The sequence below is a fragment of the Anser cygnoides genome, chromosome W (assembly GCF_040182565.1).
Source record: "Anser cygnoides isolate HZ-2024a breed goose chromosome W, Taihu_goose_T2T_genome, whole genome shotgun sequence".
Taxonomy (NCBI): Eukaryota; Metazoa; Chordata; class Aves; order Anseriformes; family Anatidae; genus Anser; species Anser cygnoides.
The window spans coordinates 3979705-4000165 of NC_089911.1; the positions used below are offsets into that span (position 1 = coordinate 3979705).

General features: G+C 67.2%; 2 protein-coding genes across 2 annotated transcripts; both read right to left on the bottom strand.

Annotated features, from left to right (window-relative positions):
• Positions 1–82: 82 nt before the first annotated feature.
• On the bottom strand, positions 83–12663 carry LOC136788780 (stress-induced-phosphoprotein 1-like). The gene is given in 15 exon segments (XM_066987460.1): positions 83–345; positions 2617–2789; positions 2891–2994; positions 3121–3157; positions 3948–4072; positions 4150–4246; positions 4332–4452; positions 4572–4674; positions 4744–4870; positions 4942–5006; positions 5009–5109; positions 6230–6371; positions 8579–8720; positions 8799–9007; positions 12357–12663. Coding segments are annotated over 15 exon segments (1911 nt in total). The 5' UTR covers positions 12649–12663; the 3' UTR covers positions 83–272.
• Positions 12664–14377: 1714 nt separating this feature from the next.
• LOC136788558 (leucine-rich repeat transmembrane protein FLRT1-like) lies at positions 14378–16003 on the bottom strand. The gene has a single exon (XM_066987118.1). It carries the CDS (start codon positions 15974–15976, stop codon positions 14378–14380), a length of 1599 nt encoding a protein of 532 aa, XP_066843219.1. The 5' UTR covers positions 15977–16003.
• Between the last annotated feature and the right edge of the window lie 4458 nt (positions 16004–20461).

The following is a 20461-nucleotide window of genomic DNA, read 5'->3' on the forward strand; positions in this document are numbered from 1 at the left end:
CAGCACCCCACGACCCCCCCCCCCCCAGGGACCCCAAACACCCTCTGGGGGTACCCTGAGACCCCCGGCCACTCTCCGCCCCCCCCACGGGGCTGCAGCATCTCCGGTGTCCCCACGGCCTCGCGATGTGTGTGGGGGGGGTCCCTGCTTCCCCCCCCCCCGGGGCAGGGGGGGGGTGGGAGGCGAGCAGGGCCCTCCAACGCCCCCCCCCCTTAAATTTTAAAGGGGGGGGTCCCCAGGGGGTGTCGGGGGGGGACACGGGGTCGGTGACATCACCGGATGGCAATCAGCCCAACGTCCATCAGCTTCTGGATCTTCTGGGCGATGACGGGGTTCTTGAGGTGCCTGGGGGGGACAAGAAGGTTGGGGGGGGGCACGGGGACCCCCGGGCACCCCCCCATGCCCCCAGACCCCCCCCCCCCGCCCCCCTCGTGGCCCCAAGGGAGGTGGTGACGGGGAGGGGCCTCAGGGACCCCGGGACTTCACGCAACAGCAGGGCAGGGGGACAAGCGTGGGTGTTATGGGGGGGGTGGCTGGGGACCCGGTGACATGTTGGGGACCCTGGGGGGCCCCCACAAGGTGCTGGGGGCACCCGGTGACACCCCAGGGACATGCTGGGACACCCTGGGGACACCTCCACGAGGTTTGGGGGACCCTCCCCACGACCCCCCCGAAGCAGCTGCGGGCAACGCCAGGGTGACCAGAGCGCAGCGTGGGGCACTGGGGACACACGGGGACACCTTGGGGACCCCCTGTGGCACCTCGGGGACCCCCTGTGACACCTCGGGGACATGTGGGGACACTTTGGGGACCCTTGGTGACACCTTGGGGACGCCCAGGGGTGCCCCACGAGGTTCTGGGGACCCTCCCCATGACCCCCAACCAGCTCTGAGCAACACCAGTATGGCCAGAGCACAGCGTGGGGCACCCCGTGGAGCACCGGGGCCACCCAGTAACACCCTGTGACACCTCGGGGACCCCCTGTGACACCTCAGGGACACATGGGGACACTTTGGGGACCCCCAGGGGCACCCCAAAATGTTCTGGGGACCCTCCCCACCACCTCAAAGCAACACCACCGTGGCCCCCCGTGGAGCACCGGCGGGGCCACCCGGTGCCGCCTCGGGGCCACCTGGGGACCCCGGTGTGACACTTTGGGGACACCTGGGGACCCCCTGTGACACCTCGGGGACATGTGGGGACACTTTGGGGACCCCCTGTGACACCCCACGAGGTTCTGGGGACCCTCTCCATGACCCCCCAGCAGCTCTGAGCAACACCAGGACAACCAGAGCACAGCACGACAACCCCCATGGACCACTGGGGACCCGCCTGTGACACCTCGGGGACCCCTGTGACACCTCAGGGACATGTGGGGACACTTTGGGGACCTCTGGTGACACCTTGGGGACCCCCAGGGGCGCCCCACGAGGTTCTGGGGACCCTCCCCACGACCCCCCACCAGCTCCGAGCAACACCAGCATGACCAGAGCACAGCGTAGGGCACCCCGTGGAGCACTGGGGACACCCTGTGACACCTCAGGGACACCCTAGGGCCCCCCTGTGACACCTCAGGTACCCCCTGTGACACCTCAGAGCCCCGTGGGGACACTCTGGGGACCCCTGGTGACACCTTGGGGACCCCCAGGGACACCCCACGAGATTCTGGGGACCCTCCCCACCACCTCCAAGCAACAGCAGCGTGACCAAAGCACAGCGTGGGGCACCCCATGGACCACTGGGGACCCCCTGTGACACCTCAGGGACCCCCTGTGACACCTCAGGGACGTTGGGGGACACTTTGGGGACCCCCAGGGGCACCCCACGAGGTTCTGGGGACCCTCCCCACCACCCCCCACCAGCTCCGAGCAACACCAGGACGACCAGAGCACAGCGTGGGGCACCCCATGGAGCACTGGGGACCCCCTGTGACACCTCAGGGACCCCCTGTGACACCTCGGGGACGTGTGGGGACACTTTGGGGACCCTTGGTGACACCTTGGGGACCCCCAGGGACACCCCAAGAGGTTCTGGGGACCCTCCCCACAACCCCCAGCAGCTCCAAGCAACACCAGGACAACCAGAGCACAGTGTGGGGCACCCTGTGGAGCACCGGGGACACCCAGTAACACCCTGTGACACCTCGGGGACATGTGGGGACACTTTGGGGACCCCTGGTGACACCTTGGGGACACCCAGGGACACTTTGGGGACCCCCTGTGACACCCCACGAGGTTCTGGGGACCCTCCCCACGACCCCCCACCAGCTCCGAGCAACACCAGGACAACCAGAGCACAGTGTGGGGCACCCTGTGGAGCACTGGGGACCCCCTGTGACACCTCAGGGCCACCTCGGGGACCCCTGTGACACCTCGGGGACATGGGGGGACACTTTGGGGACCCCCAGGGGCACCCCACGAGATTCTGGGGACCCTCCCCACAACCCCCACCAGCTCCGAGCAACACCAGGACAACCAGAGCACAGCGTGGGGCACCCCGTGGAGCACCGGGGCCACCCGGTGCCGCCTCAGGGCCACCCGGGGACCCTGGTGTGACACTTTGGGGACACGTGGGGACCCCCGGGGGGCGCAGGGGGGGCGGGGGGTCCGCACTCACTCGCTGAGGGCCTGGGGGTCCTTCTGCATCTGCTCGAGGATGAGGCGCATGGCGGGGTCGCTCATGATCTGCTGCACCTCGGGGTCGGCCATGGCGCGCCGCTTCACCTCCTCGGGGTTGTCGTTGCGGTTGTACTGGGCCAGCAGGCAGCGCTGGTAGCCCTCGGCGGCCTCCTGGGGGGGGGGAAACGGGCATAAAAACGACGGGGGGGTCACCGTCAAGCCCCCCCGGGACAATTTGGGGGGTCCCCGGGGCTGGGGGCAGGGGGTCTCACCTTACAGGCGGCGTCGAGGTCGAGGGCGCGCTGGTAGACGTCCATGGCTTTGCTGTAGTCCTTCATCGCCTCCAGCGCCGCCGCCTTGCGGGTGTAGCCCTTGACTGGGGGGGGGCACGTAAATTGGGGGGGTCAGCACCCCAAAAAGCCCCCCCCGGCTGGATAAGCCCCCCCACACGCACTCACTCCAGCTCAACCCCCGCCCCCCCCCAACCCAGGGTGCAACTCACTGAAGGTGGGCTCCAGGCGGATGCATTCCTCGCAGTCCTGGGGGAGGGAGGGAAAAATGGGGGGGGGCACCGCAAAAATCGTGGGGGGCACCCCAGAATTTCATGGGGGCACCCCAAAAATTCGTGGGGGGCACCCCAAAAATTCGTGGGGGGCATCAAAGCCCTCAGGCACCTGCTAGGGTGAGCCCAGAGTGGCCAAGGGCACCCCAAGACCCTGAGCTGAACCCCAAAACACATCCCCAAACCCCTTGGGTGACCCCTGAACCCCAAAACCAGGCCCTCAGACCCCCTTGGGTGACCCCTGAACCCCCAAACCAGGTCCTCAGACCCCCTTGGGTGACCCCTGGACCCCAAAACCAGGTCCTCAGACCCCCTTGGGTGACCCCTGCACCCCAAAACCAGGCCCTCAGACCCCCGTGGGTGACCCCCGAACCCCAAAACACACCCCCAAACCCCTTGTGTGACCCCTGAACCCCCAAACCAGGTCCTCAGACCCCTTTGGGTGACCCCCAAACCCCAAAACCAGGTCCTCAGACCCCCAAACCCCAAAACACATCCCCAAACCCTTTGGATGACCCCCAAAGCCCCCAAACCAGGCCCCCAAACTCCTTGGGTGACTCCTGAACCCCAAAACCAGGTCCTCAGACCCCTTGGGTGACCCCTGAATCCCAAAACACATCCCCAAACCCTTTGGATGACCCCCAAACCCCCCAAACCAGGCCCCCAGACCCCTTGGGTGACCCCCGAAGCCCCCCAAAAGGAGCTCGTGGTGCCCCCCAGCCCCCCGGCACCCCCAGCACCCCCAAACCCCCCCCGGCGCCCCCCACCTTCAGCGCCAGGGGGAACTCGAGCAGCTTGGTGTAGCAGGCGGCGCGGTTGCTGTACAGCTTGGCGTCGTGCGGGTTGCGCCGGATCGCCTCGCTGTAGTGCTTCATGGCGCGGGGATAATCCCCTGGGGGTGAGGGGGGGACACCAGGGGTCAGCCCTGCGTTTTGGGGACCCCCGGCCCCCAAAACCCCCCCAACTCACCTTTCTGGAAGCATTCGTTACCCTTGTTCTTCTCCTCCAGCGCCAGGTCGGGGTCGATGTACGCCAGCCGCTCCTGCTCCTTTAGGATCTTCTCCGCCTGCACGACGCGAGGAAGGGGGGTTCGAGGGGGGGCCCGCGCCCTATTTAACCCCCCCCCAAGCCCCCGAGACCCCCAGGGGTACCTGCTGGCACTTCTTGAGCACGTCGGGCGTGCGGTGCTCGGCCAGGGACTTGTTGTAGAAGTGGACGGCGTCCTTGTAGCGCTCCTCCTTGAAGTACGAGTTGCCGATGCGGGCGTACGCCCTGCGGTTGGGGGGGGGGGTGGGGTGGGGGCACGGCGACGTTTTGGGGGTGCCGAGGGTCTCCAAAAACGCCCCCCCGCCTCGTTAAAAAAAAAAAAAAGCAGAGGGCTCCCCACTCACTTAGCGATCTGCCTGTAGTCCTCTCTGTTCTCCCTGCCCACCTCGATGGCCTTCTCGCACAGCTCGCGGCACCGGTCGTAGTCGCCCTTCTCGAAATAAACGGCTGCGGGGGGGGGAAATTAGGGTGTGGGGGGGATTTGGGGTCCCAAAGCCCCCCCGGGGCGGCACTCACCCGCCTGGTTGGTGATGTAGGTCATGTTGGTGGGGTCCAGCTCCTGGGCGCGGTCGTAGTGCGCCAGGGCGGCGGCGAAGTCCTTGCGCTTGTAGGCGGCGTTGCCCTGCTCCTTCTCCTGCTGCGCCTGCGGGTGGGGGCGGTGGGTACGCAGCCCCCCCCCCCAAATTAATTTGGGGGATTTTGGGGGGTCCTGACCTGCTTCTTGTTCTCCGGGAGGTCCTGCTGCATGGGTTCGGGGCGCGGGTCGGGCCGGGGGCTGCGGGGGGCGGGGGGGACATGGCTTCCTCCTCTTCCTCGGCCCCGCTCAGGTCCACCCCCAGCAGCACGCTCAGCGTCGTCATCACCCGCGGGTCCTGCAGCTTCCTGGGGGGTGGGGGGAAATGTGGGTGGGACCCCCCAAAAACCCCCTCGGGTCCTGCGGCACACCCCCTCCGGCACCCCCCCCAGACTGCTCGGGGTCTCGGGGAGGGGGCCGATCCCCACCGCGGCAGCCCAGCCCCAAAAACCTGCCCCAAACCCCACGTCAACAGCCCCAAAACTGTTCCAAATTCCGTGTTAATCCCCCCAAACCTACCCCAAATCCCCCCAAACCCACCCCAAATCCCCCTTGGCACCCCCAAAACCTGCCCCAACCCCCCCAAAACCTGCCCCAGCTCCTCCTTGGCACCACAAAACTTAGCAAAACCCCCCAAAAACCTGCCCCAAATCCTACCCCAACTCCCCCCAGCCCCCAAAATCTCCCCCAAACCCCATCCTAACCCCCAATCCCCCCAAACCCCACCCTAACACCCCCAGTTCCCCTCCAACGCCACCATAGCACCCCAAATCATCCCCTAACACCCCCAGCTCCCACCCTAACCCCACCCCAACTCCCCCAACCCCACCCCAACTCCCCCCAATCCCCCCAAACCCCATCCAAACCCACCCCCAATTCCCCCCAATCCACCCCCCAAACTCCCCCTAACACTCCCCAACGGCCCCAAATCCCCCAAATCTCCTCTAAACCCCCCCAATGCCCCCCAAACCCCACCCCAACTCCCCAAATCCCCCCAATACCCCCCAACTCCCCCAATCCCCCCCCAACGCCCCCCCACTGCCACTCCAACTCCCCCAATCCCCCACCGAACACCCCCAAAACCCCCCCAATCCCCCCCCAACTCCCCTAATCCCCCCCAATGCCACCGCAACTCCCCCAATCCCCCAACTCACCCCCGAACGCCCCCAAACCCCCCCCCAAATGCCCCCAAATCCCCCCAACCACCCCCCAACTCCCCCAAACCCCATCCAAACAACCCCAACTCCCCCCAACCCCCCCCGCCCCAACCACCCCCGCCCCGATTCCCCCCGAACGCCCCCGAATCCCCCAACCCCCATCCAAACACCCCCCAATACCCCCCCAACACCCCCCAACTCCCCCCGAACGCCCCCAAACCCCCCCCGGCCCCCCAACCCCCCAGCTCCCTCTCTCCGGCCCCCCACGCACGTGCCGAGCTCGGCGGGCTGGGTGCGCAGCTGCTCCAGCAGCTCCCGGTAGCTGGGGTCCCCCAGCAGCGCCCGCGTCCGGGGGTCCGCCTCCAGCTTGGCGTACAGGTTGGGCACGCTGAAGGGGTTCAGCAGCTTCCGCTCTGGGGGGCACGGGGGGGCACATCAGGGGACGGGACCCCCAAAACCCCCCAACAGATCCCACTCTGGGACCGGAGTCCTCCGTTCAGGATCCGTCAGCCCCGCTCTGGGACCCCAAAACCTCATTTTGGGACCCCAAAACCCTTCCCTGGGACCTCCCCAAAACCTCATTTTGGAACCCAAAACCCCGCTCTGGGACCCCCCAAAAACCTCATTTTGGGACCCCAAAACCCTGCCCCGGGACCCCCCAAAACCTCATTTGGGACCCCAAAACCCCGCCCTAGGACCCCCCCCCCCAAAACCCTGCTCTGGGACCTCCCCAAAATCCCATTTTGGGACCCAAAACCCTGCTCTGGGATGACCCCAAAACCTCATTCAGGGACCTCAAAACCCCACTCTGGAACCTTCCCAAAACCCCATTTTGGGACCCCAAAACCCCACTCTGAGACCCCAAAACCTCATTTCAGGACCCAAAACCCTGCCCTGGGACCCCCTCAAAACCCTATTTTGGGACCCAAAACCCCGCTCTGGGACCCCCAAAAACCTCATTTGGGACCCCAAAACCCTGCTGCTGGGACTCTAGGACCCCCCCCCCAAAACCCCGCTCTGGGACCTCAAAACCCCATTTTGGGACCCCAAAACTTGGCCCTGGGACCTCCCCCCCCCCCCCCAAAACCCCATTTTGGGACCCCCCCCAAAACCCCGCTCTGGGACCCCCCAAAGCTCCTCACGGAGCCCCCAGCCTCATTCTAGAACCCTAAGGTGTCCCAAAGTTCCCTCTGACCCGCTCTGGGACCCCAAAACCCCCTCAGGGTGCCCCCAGACCCACTCTGCGACCCCCAACCCCCCCCCAGCCCACTCTAGCACCCCAAAACCCCTCAGGGAACCCCCCAATCCCGCTCTGGGACCCCCAAACCGTCTCAGAACCCCCCCCGTCCCATTCTAGGACCCCCAGACCTGCTCAGGACGCCCCCAGCCCCATTCCAGGACCCCCAAAGCCCCTCAGGACACCCCCATCCCTACTCTAGGACCTCCAAACCCCCTCAGGAACCCCAAAATCCACCCAGAACCCGCAAACATCCTCGGGTGCCCCCAACCCCACAATGGGACCCCGAAATCCACTCAGAACCCCCCCAAGCCCTCTGATGGGACCCCAAAACCCCCTCGGGAAACCCCATTTTGGGACCCACTCCAGGACCTCCCCCCAAACCCCCTCAGAACCCCCCCAACCCCACAATGGCACCCCCAGACCCCTCAGGGTGCCCCCAGCCCCACAACGGGACCCCCCAAACCCCCTCAGAACACCCCCAACCCCTCTCTAGAACCCCAAAACCCCCTCAGGACACCCCCAGCCCCACAATGGGACCCCCAAACCCCACTCCAGGGCCCCCAAACCCCCTCAGGGTGCCCCCACCCCCACTCTAGAACCCCGAAATCCCCTCAGGATGCCCCCAGCCCCACTCCACGACCCCCAAACCCCCCCAGAACACCCCCACCCCCACTCCATGACTTCCCAAACCCCTTCCAGCCCCCCCCACTCCAGGACCCCCAAGACTCCCCAGAACCCCCCAGCCCCACTCCAGAACCCCCAAACCCCCTGAGAACCCCCCCCAGCCCCACTCCAGGGCCCCCAAACTCCCTCAGAACCCCCCACCTCCACTCCAGGACCCCCCAAACCCCCTCAGAACCCCCCACCTCCACTCCAGGACTCCCCAAACCCCCTCAGGGTGCCCCCAGCCCCGCTCTAGGACCCCCAAACACCCTCAGAACCCCCCAGCCTCGCTCTAGAACCCCGAAATCCCCTCAGGGTGCCCCGGCCCCACTCCAGGACCCCCAAACCCCCTCAGAACCCCCCACCCCCACTCCAGGACCCCCAAACCCCCTCAGAACCCCCACCCCCACTCCAGGACTCCCCAAACCCCCTCAGAACCCCCCCAGCCCTGCTCTAGGACCCCAAACCCCCTCAGAACCCCCCAGCCCTGCTCTAGGACCCCCAAACCCCCTCAGGGTGCCCCCAGCCCCACTCCAGGACCCCAAACCCCCTCAGGGTCCCCCCCCCACTCCAGGACCCCCAAACCCCCTCAGAACCCCCCACCCCCACTCCAGGACCCCCGAAACCCCCTCAGGGTGCCCCGGCCCCACTCCAGGACCCCCCAACCCCCCCCCAGAACCCCCCATAGCCCCTCCCCGAGCCCCCCAGCCCCCTCACCGGCCAGCCTGGCCTCCATGTTGTGCAGCCCCTCGCGCAGCTGCGCGTTGCCCGGCTCGTGCTTCAGCCCCTCCTCGTACGTGGCCTTGGCCTCCTCGAAGCGGTTCAGGAACTCCAGCGCCGCCGCCTTGCGCGAGTAGCCCTGCGCGGGGGCGACACCGGCGTTACAAAAACCCCCCCCGAAACCCCCAAACCCCCGAAACCCCCAAAACGGGCTCACCTTGGCCCAGTCGGGGCGCAGCTCGACGGTGCGGCAGGCGTCGGCCAGCGCCCGGCCGTAGTCGCCCTGGCGCGCGTAGGCGGCCGGCGCGGTTGCTGTAGAGGACGTGGTTGCGGCCGTCCAGGGCGATGGCGGCCGTGTAGTGCCGCACGGCCCCCCGATGTCCCCGCCGCCAGCGCCCGGTTGCCCCGCTCCTTCAGCGCCTGCGCCTGGCGGGGGAGGAGGAGGAGGAGGAGGAAGGGGAGGAGGAGGAGGGGGGAAGGAGGAAGGGGAGGGAGGAGCGAGGAAGAGGATGGGGAGAAGGAGGAAGAAGAGGAGGGAGTGAGGATGAAGAGGGCAGGGTGAGGGAGGAGGGGAGGAAGGGGATGGGGAGAAGGGGAGGAGGAAGAGGAGGAGTGGGGATGAAGAGTACAGGGTGAGGGAGGAGGGGAGGGAGGAGTGAGGAAGAGATGGGGAGAAGGGGAGGAAGAAGAGGAGGGAGTGAGAATGAAGAGGGCAGGGTGAGGGAGGAGGGGAGGAAGGAGTGAGGAAACGATGAAGAGGACAGGGTGAGAGAGGAGGAGTGAGGAAGAGCACGGTGAGGGGGAAGATGGAGTGAGGAAGAGGAGGAAGGAGTGGGGATGAAGAGGACAGGGTGAGGGAGGATGAGGAAGGGGAGGAAGGAATGAGGAAGAGATGGGGAGAAGGGGAGGAAGAAGAGGAGGGAGTGGGGATGAAGAGGGCAGGGTGAGGGGGGAGGAAGGGCAGTGAGGAAGAGGATGGGGAGAGGATAGGGAGGAAGAGGAAGAGGAGGGAGTGGGGATGAAAAGAGCACAGGGTGAGGGAGGAGGGGAGGAAGGAGTGAGGAAGAGGATGGGAAAAAGCAACAGGCGAGGAAACGAGGATGAAGAGGACAGGGTGAGAGAGGAGGTGAGGAAGAGCACGGGGAGGGGAAAGATGGAGTGAGGAAGAGGATGGGGAAAAGGCGAGGAAGAGGAGGAAGGAGTGAGGATGAAGAGAGCAGAGTGAGGAAGGAGAGGAGGAAGGGCATAAGAAAGTAAAATGAGCGAGGAAGAGTATGGAAAGAAGGGGAGGAAGAAGAGCATGGAGTAAGCATGAAGAGCACAGGGTGAAGGAGGAGGAGAGGAAGAGCATGAGGAGGTAGAAGATGGAGTGAGGAAGAGTATGAGCAGAAAATGAGGAAGAAAAGGAAAGCGAGAATGAAGAACGCAAGGTGAGGGAGGAGGTGAGGAAGGGCGTGAGGAAGTAAAAGGAGTGAGGAAGAGTATTGAGAAAAGGGGAGGAAGAGAACAAGATGAGGAAGGAGATGAGCAAGAAGCGAGGAAGAGAATGGGGAGAAAGTGAGGAAGAAGAAGGGAGGATGAAGAGCACAGGGTGAGGGAGGAGGTGAGGAAGGGCATGGGGAGGTGGAAGGAATGAACAAGAGTATGGGAGGAAGGAGGAGGGGAGGAAGAAGAGAAGCAAGCGAGGAAGAAGAGGAGTGAGCGAGGAAGGGCACGGGGAAGTGGAAGAAGGAATAAGGAAGAGTATGGGGAGAAAGAGTAATGGGGAGAAGAGGAGGGGATGAGGATGAAGAGCATGGGGAAGTGAGGAAGGGCACCATAAGAAGACAAAAAGGAGTGAGGAAGAGTATGGGGACAAGGAGGAGGTGAGGAGGAAGAGGAGGGGATGAGGATGAAGAGAGCAGGGTGAGGGAGGAGGTGAGGAAGGGCGTGGGGAGGTGCAGGGAGTGAGGAAGAGTATAGAGAGACGGTGAGGAAGAAAAAAGAAGGGAGAATGAAGAGCATGAGGTGAGGGAAAAGATGAGGAAGGACGTGGAAAAAGGAAAAGGAGTGAGGAAGAGTATGGGGAGAAATATTAAATGGGGGAGAAAAATGAAATGAAAAAGAAAAATAAGAAGCAAAGATGAAAACCACGTAAAGAACAATGAAATAAAAATAATAAAAAAAAATATAAAAAGTTAAAAAAAAAGGAGAAAAAGCAAAATAAAAAGTGATGAAATAGAAAAAAAAACAGAGAAAAACAGAATGAAAAATGGCAGAAAAGGAAAAATAAAATAAAGGGGAAAGAGCCCAGGGAGAGGATTGGGAAAAGGAGCAGGCCGACGGCGAGGTGAGGAAGAGGAGGCAGCGAGGATGAGGAGCGGGGAAAAACAGAAATATGGGGAAAAAATGGTGAAAACCAAGAAAAACGCAGCGTAAACGTAAGGCACGGGGAGGGACCCTCCCAGTGCCCCCAACAACCCCCGGCCCCACTCAGGGACCCCAGACGCCTCAGGACCCCCTTCAGGACCCCCCACAACACCCCCAGACCCCTCAAACCCCCCAGCCCCGCTCTGTGGCCCCCAACCCCCCCCCCCCAGGACCCTTTTCAGCAGCCCCCAGGCCCCCCAGATCCACTCTGGGACCCCGAACCTCCCCAGGACCCCTTTACAAAGCCCACCAAGACCCCAGACCCGCCTCAGGACACCCCCAGACCCGTTCTAGGACCCCAAACCCCCTCAAACCCGTTCTGGGACCCCAAAACCCCCTCGGGACACCCCCAGACCCGTTCTAGGACCCCAAACCCCCTCCTCCCGGACCCCTCCGATCCCTCCCTGCCCCACTGCCTGGCCGCAGGACCCCGGAAGCCCCCTCAGAAGCCCCCAAAGCCGCCCCCAGCCCCTCAGACCCCCCCCCCCCCGGACCCCCAAAGACCCCCCAGGACCTTCTTAGGATCCCTCAAGACCCCTCGAACGCCCCCCGGGCCGTCCCAAGACCCCCGGAGCCCCCTCAGGACCCCCCGAAGGCCCCTCAGATCCGCCTCAAAACCTCCAGATCCCCCCAGAACCGCCCCAGGACCCCTCTAAGCCCCCCAGGCCCCCTCAGGGCCCCCCAGGATCCGCGGAGAGCCCCACTGCTTCTTTAAGGCCCCTTAGTAGCCCCCGAAGCCCTTCCAGAACCCCCATGGCCCCCGAAGCCCCCCCCCGAAGCCCCCAGGGCCCCTCAGAACGCCCCGGAGCCCCCCAGAACCACCCCAGGACCCCCAAAGCCCCCTCAGGACCCTCCGAAGCCCCCAGCCACCCTCAGAGACGCCCCTGGACCCCCAGAGCCCCCTTAGGACCCCCTGAAGCCCTCCAGGCCCCCTCGGAACCTCCCCCCGGGCCCCTCAGAACCCCCGAAGCCCCCCAGAGCCACCCCAGGACCCCCACGTCCCCCTCAGGCCCCCCAGCCCTCTCAGGACCCCTCACAGCCACCTCAGGACCCCTAGAGCCCCCCGGAGCCCCAAGGACCCCTTCAGGACCCCCCGAAGCCTTCCCCCGGCTTCCTCACGACCCCTCGGAGCCCCCCGAAGCCCCCCAGGCCCCCTCAGAACCGCCCCAGGACCCCAGAATCCCGTCAGGACGCCCCGAAGCCCTCAAGACCCCCTCAGAACCCCCCAGGCCCCTCAAGACCCCCCGAAGCCCCCCAGAACCCCCGCAGCCCCCTCAGGACTCCTCAGAGCGCCTCGCAGCCCCCCAGAGCCGCCCCAGGGTCCCCAGAGCCCCCCAGGGCCCCCTCGGACGCCCCCCGCCCCCACCTCCTCCATGGCGGCGCCGGTTCCGCTCCGCTCCGCGCCCGCCGCCTCGCGCCGCCTTCTGGAAGCTGCTAGAAGCCTCGCGCCCCGCCCCCCGCCGCCCATTGGCCGCCGGCCCCGCCCGCCCGCGCCCACGCGCCCTCCCATTGGCCGCCGCCGAGGAGCGCGCCCCGCCATTGGCTGAGCCCGGGAGCGGCGCCCGCCCCTCCGCGCCCCGCCTCCTCGCCGGAAGCCGGCGGCGAAGGCCCGCCCCGCGCGCTGATTGGCCGCGGCGGGCGGCGGCTCGCCGCCCCATTGGCGAGAGCCCTGCCTGGCCTTCTGGAATTTTCCACCCCTCCCATTGGCTGCGAGCGGTGCCAATCAGAAGGGAGGGGGGCGGGGCTGGGGCGCGAGGGCGCCGCCCCGCGGCGGGGCGGCCTCGGGGAGGGGGGCGGGGCTTAAACAAGGGGCGGGGCTTGAGCCCAACGGGGGCGGGGCTTGCACGAGGGGGCGGGGCTTGCACCAGGGGGGCGGGGCTTGCCCGCCAGGGGGGCTTGCACACGGGGGGGGGGGGGGGGGATTTAAAGGTGTCTCTCCCCCCCCGCCCGGGCCTTCCCTGCCCCTTTTTTGGGGGGGCAGGATGGGGGGGGTGTCACGTGACCATCACATGACCGTCACGTGACCCCTCGTGTAACACAACTGTGCCCCCCCCCCCGTGTCCGCCCCCCCCGCCCCCCCCCCCCCCCCCAAGACCCATCCCCAAAAACCTACGGACCCCCCCCGCCCCTCGTGCACCCCCCCAATTGTGCAAGCCCCGCCCCTCGTGCAAGCCCCGCCCCCTGCCTTCACACCCCCTTGCACGCGCGTGTGCCCCCCCCCCCCCAATAGCCCAGGAAGGAGGCACCGCAGGGAAAAGGAGCCGCCGCTTTTATTTGGGGGGGGGGCCCGGCCCCTCGGGGCGCTTTTGCCCATTTTCGTCCTTTTCGCCCCAAAATTTCCCCGCCGGCCCCTGGGGGGGGGGGGGGTGAAGGCACCTCGGGGGGGGGGGGCACTTTGGTAGGCGCGGATCTGGTTCGGGGGGGGGCCTGTCCTGTGTGTGTCCCCCCCCCCAGCCCCGCACCAAAATCCGCCTTTTTACCCCCAAAGCGGCGTCGAAAAAAAACTAAAATCAACCCAAAAGCTGCTTAAAAAAAGTCAAACTGCCCCAAAAAGGGAGGTTGGGGGGAGGACCCCACAAATGTCCTTGGCGGGGTGGGGGGCAGCCCCAAATGTCCTTGAAGTGGGGGGGGGGGGGGCGTGGGGGTCCCCAAGGGGGGGCCACAAAGGGGGAGGGCCCAAAGTGTCCTCGTGGGGGACCCCAATGGGGGGGGGCAAAGCATCCTTATGGGACCCCCCCCCAAAATGCCCCTTAAGGGGGGGTCCCCAAAATATCCCCTAAAAGGGGGTCCCCTAAGTGTTCCTTAAGGGGGGGGCCCGAATTGTCCCCTAAAGGGGGGGGTCCCCAAAATGTCCCCTAAAGGGGGGCCCCAAATTGTCCCCCAAAGGGGGGGCCCCAAAGGGTTCCTTAAGGGGGGGTCCCCAAAATGTCCCCTAAACGGGGGGCCCAAAGTGTTCCTTAATGGGAAGGTCCCCAAATTGTCCCCTAAAAGGGGGGTCCCCAAAATGTCCCCTAAAGGAGGACGCCCCCAAAGTGTTCCTTGAGGGGGGTCCCCAAATGTGTCCCAAGCAGGGGGGGGACCCCAACGCGCCCCAAACTGGGGGGGGGGGGTCCCCAGATATCCCCTAAGGGGGTCCCCGAAGCGGGGCAGTCCCCGAAACGCGGGGGCGGGGGCGCCAAGGCCCCCCCTCCCCCCCCCCTTTCACGACCCCCCCGCCGCCGCCGTGGGGCACCCGCCCCCCCCCCGGTGCCCCCTGGCCCCGGGGGGGGGCGGCGGCGGGGGGGGGCGGCGGCGGCGGCGGCGGGGGGGGAAGACGGTGCGGATGCCGCCCTCGTCGGGGGGGCCCGGAGGGGTCGCAGCGCCAGCCCCCCCCCGCCTCCCCCTATTTTAGCAGCCCCCCCCGGTGCGTGGGGGGGGGCCCCCCGCGCCCCCACCTCCTCCTCCGCCTCCTCTGCCAGCACCCCCCAGCACCCCCAGGGCCAAAACCGCCGCCGCCGCCGCTCCCCCGCCGCCGCCCGGGGCAAACCCGGGGGTTGGCACGGGGCGGGGGGGCCCTCGGGGTCCCCCCGGCCCGAGCTTGGGCGCAGAGCGGGGGCGCCCCGGGGCGTCCAGGGCCGAGAGGCAGACGCGGTAAGCGGCGTGGGGCTGCAGCGCCGTCACCACGTACTCCCCCTCTCGCCTCGCACCAGGGTCTCGGTCACCGCGCCCCCCGGGCCGAAGCCAGCTGAGCCGTAAGGAAGCGCCGGGGGGGGCCGGCGGCCATCGCACCTTCAGGGCCCCCCGGGGGCCGACTGCACCCAGAGCCCCGCCGCCAGCCCCGGCGACGCCGCCGCGGCCCCCGGCGATGCCCCCGAGCCCCCGGCGCCTCCGCCGCCCCCGGCACCGCCGCGGCCCCCGCCGGCGACGCCGCCGCCACCCCCGGCGCGGGGGTCCCGCAGGCGTCCATCTCCCCCTCAGCTCCCCCACCGGCAGCCCCCGCAGGCGGGCGGGCGCCTGGCACAGCAAACCCCGCACCTCCAGCCCCGGCGGCGCCCGGCGCCGCAGCCAGTCCCGCAGCCAGGCCAGGTTGCAGCCGCAGAACCAGGGGTTGTTGCGCAGCCCCAGGTGGCTCAGGCTCCCCAGGTCGTCGAAGAGGCCCCGCGGCAGGGTGCTGAGGTTGTTGTCCGAGAGGTCGAGGCGCTCGAGGGCCCTCATGCGCGCCAGGGCGCCGGCGGGCACGTGGCTGATGGCGTTGGCCGCCAGCGAGAGGCGGCGCAGGCGGGCGCGGGGCAGGTTGGCCGGCGGCGCCGCCAGGGCGTTGCGGCCCAGCGAGAGCTCGCTGAGGTTGTGCAGGCGGCTGAAGGTGTCGTCGGCCATCCGCTGGTTGGCCAGCAGGTTGCCGTCCAGCACCAGGCGCCGCAGGGCCGGCAGGCCCTCGAAGGCCCGCAGCGGGATGGTGTGGATGCGGTTGTCGTCCAGCCGCAGCTCCTCCAGCGCCGGCGGCAGCCCCGGCGGCACGCTGCTCAGGTGGTTGCGCGAGAGGAAGAGGAGGCGCAGGCGGCGGCTCTCGGCGAAGGCGTCCTCCTCGATGCCCGCCGCCGACACCGAGTTGTCGTCCAGGTGCAGGCGCTCCAGGAGAGGGGCGCGGGCCAGGGCCCGCCGCCCGAGCCCCCGCACGTTGTTGTCCTGCAGGTGCAGCTCGCGCAGCGCCGGCGGCAGGTGGGCCGGGAGCTGCTCCAAGGCGTTGGCGTAGAGGTAGAGCACCCGCAGCGCCGGCAGGCGGCCCAGCCGCGGCGGGATGCCGGCGTCGCCGATGCGGTTGTTTTGGAGGAAGAGGGTGGTGGCCCCCGGGGGGAGGCCCTCCGGGACGGCCGTCAGCCCCCGGTCGTTGCAGTAGACTCGCCCGCCGGCGCAGCGGCACACCGAGGGGCAAGGGGCGCAGCCCCCCAAAGGGAGGCCAGCAGAGCCAGCGCCCAGGCCGGGGGGCCCCGCGGGGAGGGGGGCCATGGGGGGGCCTGGAGGGAAAAAGGGGAAAAGGGGGGCGGGGGAAAAAGGGGTGGGAGCGGCACCCCCCACCCCGAGCTGTAGACACACGTCGGGTTCCTGGAGGGGTTTTTGGGAGGGGGGCACTCTAAGGGACCCCCACCATAGGGGACCCCACCGTCGCCCCCCCACACTGTAGGGACCCCGGTGTTGTCCCCATAATAGGGGACCCCAGTGCTACCCCGTAATATGGGACCCCACCGTCACCCCCACACTCTAGGGGACCCCAGCGTCACCCCCATAATAAGGGAACCCAGTGTCACCCCCTAATACGGGACCCCAAAATCATCCCCATAATAAGGGACCCCAATGTCACCCCCGTAACACAGGACCCCAATGTCACCCCCATAATAAGGGACCCCGATGTCACCCCCATAATAAAGGACCCCAATGTCACCCCCATAATAAGGGACCCCAATGTCACCCCGTAATATGAGACCCCAATGTCACCCCTGTAATACAGGACCCCAATGTCACCCCCATAATAAAGGACCCCAATGTCACCCCCATAATAAAGCACCCCAATGTCACCCCCATAATAAGGGGCCCCAATGTCACCCCGTAATATGAGACCCCCGATGTCACCCCCACCATAAGGGACCCCCCACCCTAGGGGACCCCAGTGTCACCCCATAATATGGGACCCCGATGTCGCCCCCACAATAAGGGACCCCACTGTCACCCCCATAAGATGGGACCTCAGCGTCACCCCCCCCTCACTACAGGGGACCCCAATGTCCCCCCATAATGGGGGCCCCCAGTGCCACCCCCATAATACGGGACCCCAATGTCACCCCCATAATATGGGACCCCAAAATCACCCCCTCACTATAGGGGACCCCACTGTCACCCCCATAATAAGGGACCCCATTGCCACTCCCCTCCCCCCAGGACCCGGCAGCCCCCCCCCATACCGTGCACCCCAATGTGCCCCCCCGTCCCATCCCAGGTGTCCTGGTGCCCCCCCGATGTCACCCTAAGGACCCCTGGGGACCCAAACACCCCCATAGGTGTCCCCAGGGCCCCCCCCCAACAAAAGGTGACCCCAGTGGTGCCCCCCCCCCCCACAATAATTGGGCCCCCCCCCCCCAGCAGCCCCTACCTCGGTCCTCAGGGTGCTCCCGGTGCGCGATGTCCCCGTGCGACGTCCCCGTCCCCGTGCCCCGCTACCGGCTCCGGGGCCCCATGGCGGCGCCGCGCGGCCGCTCCCGGGGGGGGCCGGGGGGGGCCGGGGCCGCTGTAGAGGGGGGAGGGGTGTGTGTGAACAGGGCGGGGCTTGCACGGCCTCGTGCAACACCCACGCTCGTGCAATGCACGTGCTCGTGCAGACGCTTGCATGCAGTAACCACCCTTGTGCGAGGAGCACGCTTGCGCAGCACTATCGTGCAATGCGCACCCTTGTGCAACGCACTCTTGTGCAGTGCACACCCTTGTGCAACGCACTCCCGTGCAACGCACACCCTCGTGCAACACAGTCTCGTGCAATGCACGCCCTCGTGCAGCACATTATTGTGCAAAGCGCACCCTTGTGCAGCACACTCTTGTGCAGCGCAAACCCTTGTGCAGTGCACTCTTGTGCAAAGCACGCCCTTGTGCAGCACACTCTTGTGCAGTGCAAACCCTTGTGCAGTGCACTCTTGTGCAAAGCACGCCCTTGTGCAACGCACTCTTGTGCAATGCAAACCCTCGTGCAATGCATTCTTGTGCAATGCACACCCTCGCGCAGCAACCTCCCTCGTGCAATGCACACCCTCGTGCTACACAAGCCCTCTGCGACGCTTGCGGTCATGCAACAACTGCCCTCGTGCAACACGCTCCCTCGTGCAATGCACACTCCCTCTGCAATACCCATTATCCTGCAAAAAACACCCTCGTGCAATGCACGCCTTTGTGCAACACACGCTTGTGCAAGCACCATTCCCGTGCAACAGTCACACGTGCAACAACCGCCGTTGTGCAACACACACTCTCGTGCGACGTGCGCCCCTTGTGCAATGCACACCCTCGTGCAACACGCATGCCCCTGCGCAACACGAGTGTCCTCGTGCAACGTGCGCCCTCGTGCAACGCATGTCCTCGTGCAACGCGTGCAACACGCATGCCCTCGTGCAACGCGTGCCCTCGCGCAGCCCCGGCCTTGCACTCCCCCCCCCCCCCCAGTGCCCCATGCTCCCTTCCCCGGGGGGCTAATTAGCAGCAGCGCTAACGAACCTCTCGTCCCGTGCACTAACGAGCCCCCCGAGACCCCCCCCGGCCCAGCGTCCCCCGGGAGGGGGGGGGGGCTGTGACTTTGCACGAGGACGCTCGTGCGAGGCCCCTGGTGGGGTGAGGGGGGGGGGGGGGCAGGTGCTAATTAGCAGCAGCTCGTTAGGGATCTCCCCCCCCCCCAGCCCAGGGCCTTTGTGCCCCCCCTCCCCCCCAGGGACCCCTTGCGTCAGCCGCAGCCTCGCACGAGGACTCACGGGGGGGGGGGGAAACTGAGGCACGCCCTCCCTGCCCCCCCCCATCTCAGCGCCCACCCCCCAATATCAGGACCCCCCCCCCAAATGTCGGGACCCCCCCCCCCTCAATGTTGGGACCCTCTCCTTAATTTTGGGACCCCCCCAATATCAGGACCCCCCCCCAGTGTCAGGACCCTCCCCTTAATAATGGGACCCCCCTCAGTGTCAGGACCCCCCTTAATACGGGACCCCCCCAATCTCAGGACCCCCCAATCTCAGGACCCTCCCCTTAATATCAGGACCCCCCCCCAATATAAGGACCCCCCAATCTCGGGACCCTCCCCCAATATAGGAACCCCCCCCCAATATCAGGACCCCCTCAATATAAGGACCCCCCCCCCTCAGTTTCAGGACCCCCCCCCCTTAATATGGGGACCCCCCTCAATCTCGGGAACCCCCTCCAATGTCAGGACCCCCCTCAATATAAGGACCCCCCCCAGTTTCAGGACCCCCCTTAATATAAGGACCCCCTCTTAATATCAGCCCCCCCCCATTAAAGCCCCCATACCCTGGAGGGGGGGTCCCTTCCCTGCCCCCCCCCCAGCTCCCTGGAGCATCCCTATGAGATGGGGGGGTCCTGGGGGGTCCTGGGCCTTTCTGGGGGGGGGTCCTGAAGGTTTTTTTGGGGGGGGGCTGTTTTTTTCTGGGGGGGGGTCCAAGGGGGGACCTGGGGGGCTCTCCGGTGGCTGGAGCCGGGGGGGGGGCGGGCCCTGCTGTCCCCCCGGTGCTGGGGGGGGGGGGGGGGGGGGGGGGGGGGCTACCGGTGGGGGGGGGGGCTGAAGGGGGGGGTCCGGGGGGGTCCGGGATGGGGGGGCGGGGAAGGGTAGAGGAAGGGGGGGGGGCGCTGGGTCCTTGGAGCATCACTGGGGGGGGGGCGGGGGGGGCTCAGGGGGGTCCGGGGGGGGTCCGGGGGGTCCGGGGGGGGGGTCTGGGGGGGGGGGTCCCCGATGCTACCGGGGGGGGGGGCCGGTTCCCGTCCATCCCCGCGGCCGGAGCATTCCTGGGGGGGGGGGGGGAGGAAGGAGGGGGGCGATGGGAGGCGGGGGAGGAGGTGGAGGGGGGGGGGGTCCGGGGGTTGGGGGGGGGGGGGGGTCCGGGGGGCCTTTACCGGGCTCGGGGCCGGGCGGCGCGGTCCGGGCCCGGTGCTGGCGGCGGCGGCTGCGGGCGTGGGAAGGCGGCGGGGCGGGGAGGGGGGGGGGGCAGCGCCGCCTCCCCGGTGCGCGGGGGGGGCCCGGGGGGGGGGGGAGGCCCGGGGGGGGGGGCCCTGGGGGCTGGGGGGGGGTGTGGAGGGGGGCAGGGAGGGGGAGGGGAGGGGATGGGGGGGGGAACACCCAACGGGCAGCGGCACCGGGCGGGGGGCGGGGGGGGCGGGGGGGGGCGGGGCTTGCACGGGGGGTGCAAGGGGGGTGCAAGGGGGTGCACGGGGCTTGCACCTGCTTTGCACGGGGGTTGCACGGGGCTTGCACCTGCTTTGCACGGGGGCTGCATTGGGGTTTGCACGGGGCTTGCACGGCGCTTGCATCTCCTTTGCACGGGGCTTGCACGGGGCTTGCACGGTGTTTGCACGGGGCTTGCACCTGCTTTGCACGGGGGTTGCATTGGGGTTTGCACGGGGCTTGCACGGCGCTTGCATCTCCTTTGCATGGGGCTTGCACCTGCTTTGCACGGGGTTTGCATCTCCTTTGCACAGGGCTTGCACGGGGCTTGCACGGGGCTTGCACGGCGCTTGCATCTCCTTTGCACGGGGCTTGCACGGGGCTTGCACGGTGTTTGCACGGGGCCTTGCACCTGCTTTGCACGGGGGTTGCATTGGGGTTTGCACGGGGCTTGCATCTCCTTTGCACGGGGCTTGCACCTGCTTTGCACGGGGTTTGCATCTCCTTTGCATGGGGCTTGCACGGGGCTTGCACCTGCTTTGCACGGGGTTTGCATCTCCTTTGCACGGGGC

Bases quoted from the DNA above. Each gene is read 5' to 3' on its own strand.
- LOC136788558 (XM_066987118.1), bottom strand. From the start codon at position 15,976: ATGGCCCCCCTCCCCGCGGGGCCCCCCGGCCTGGGCGCTGGCTCTGCT.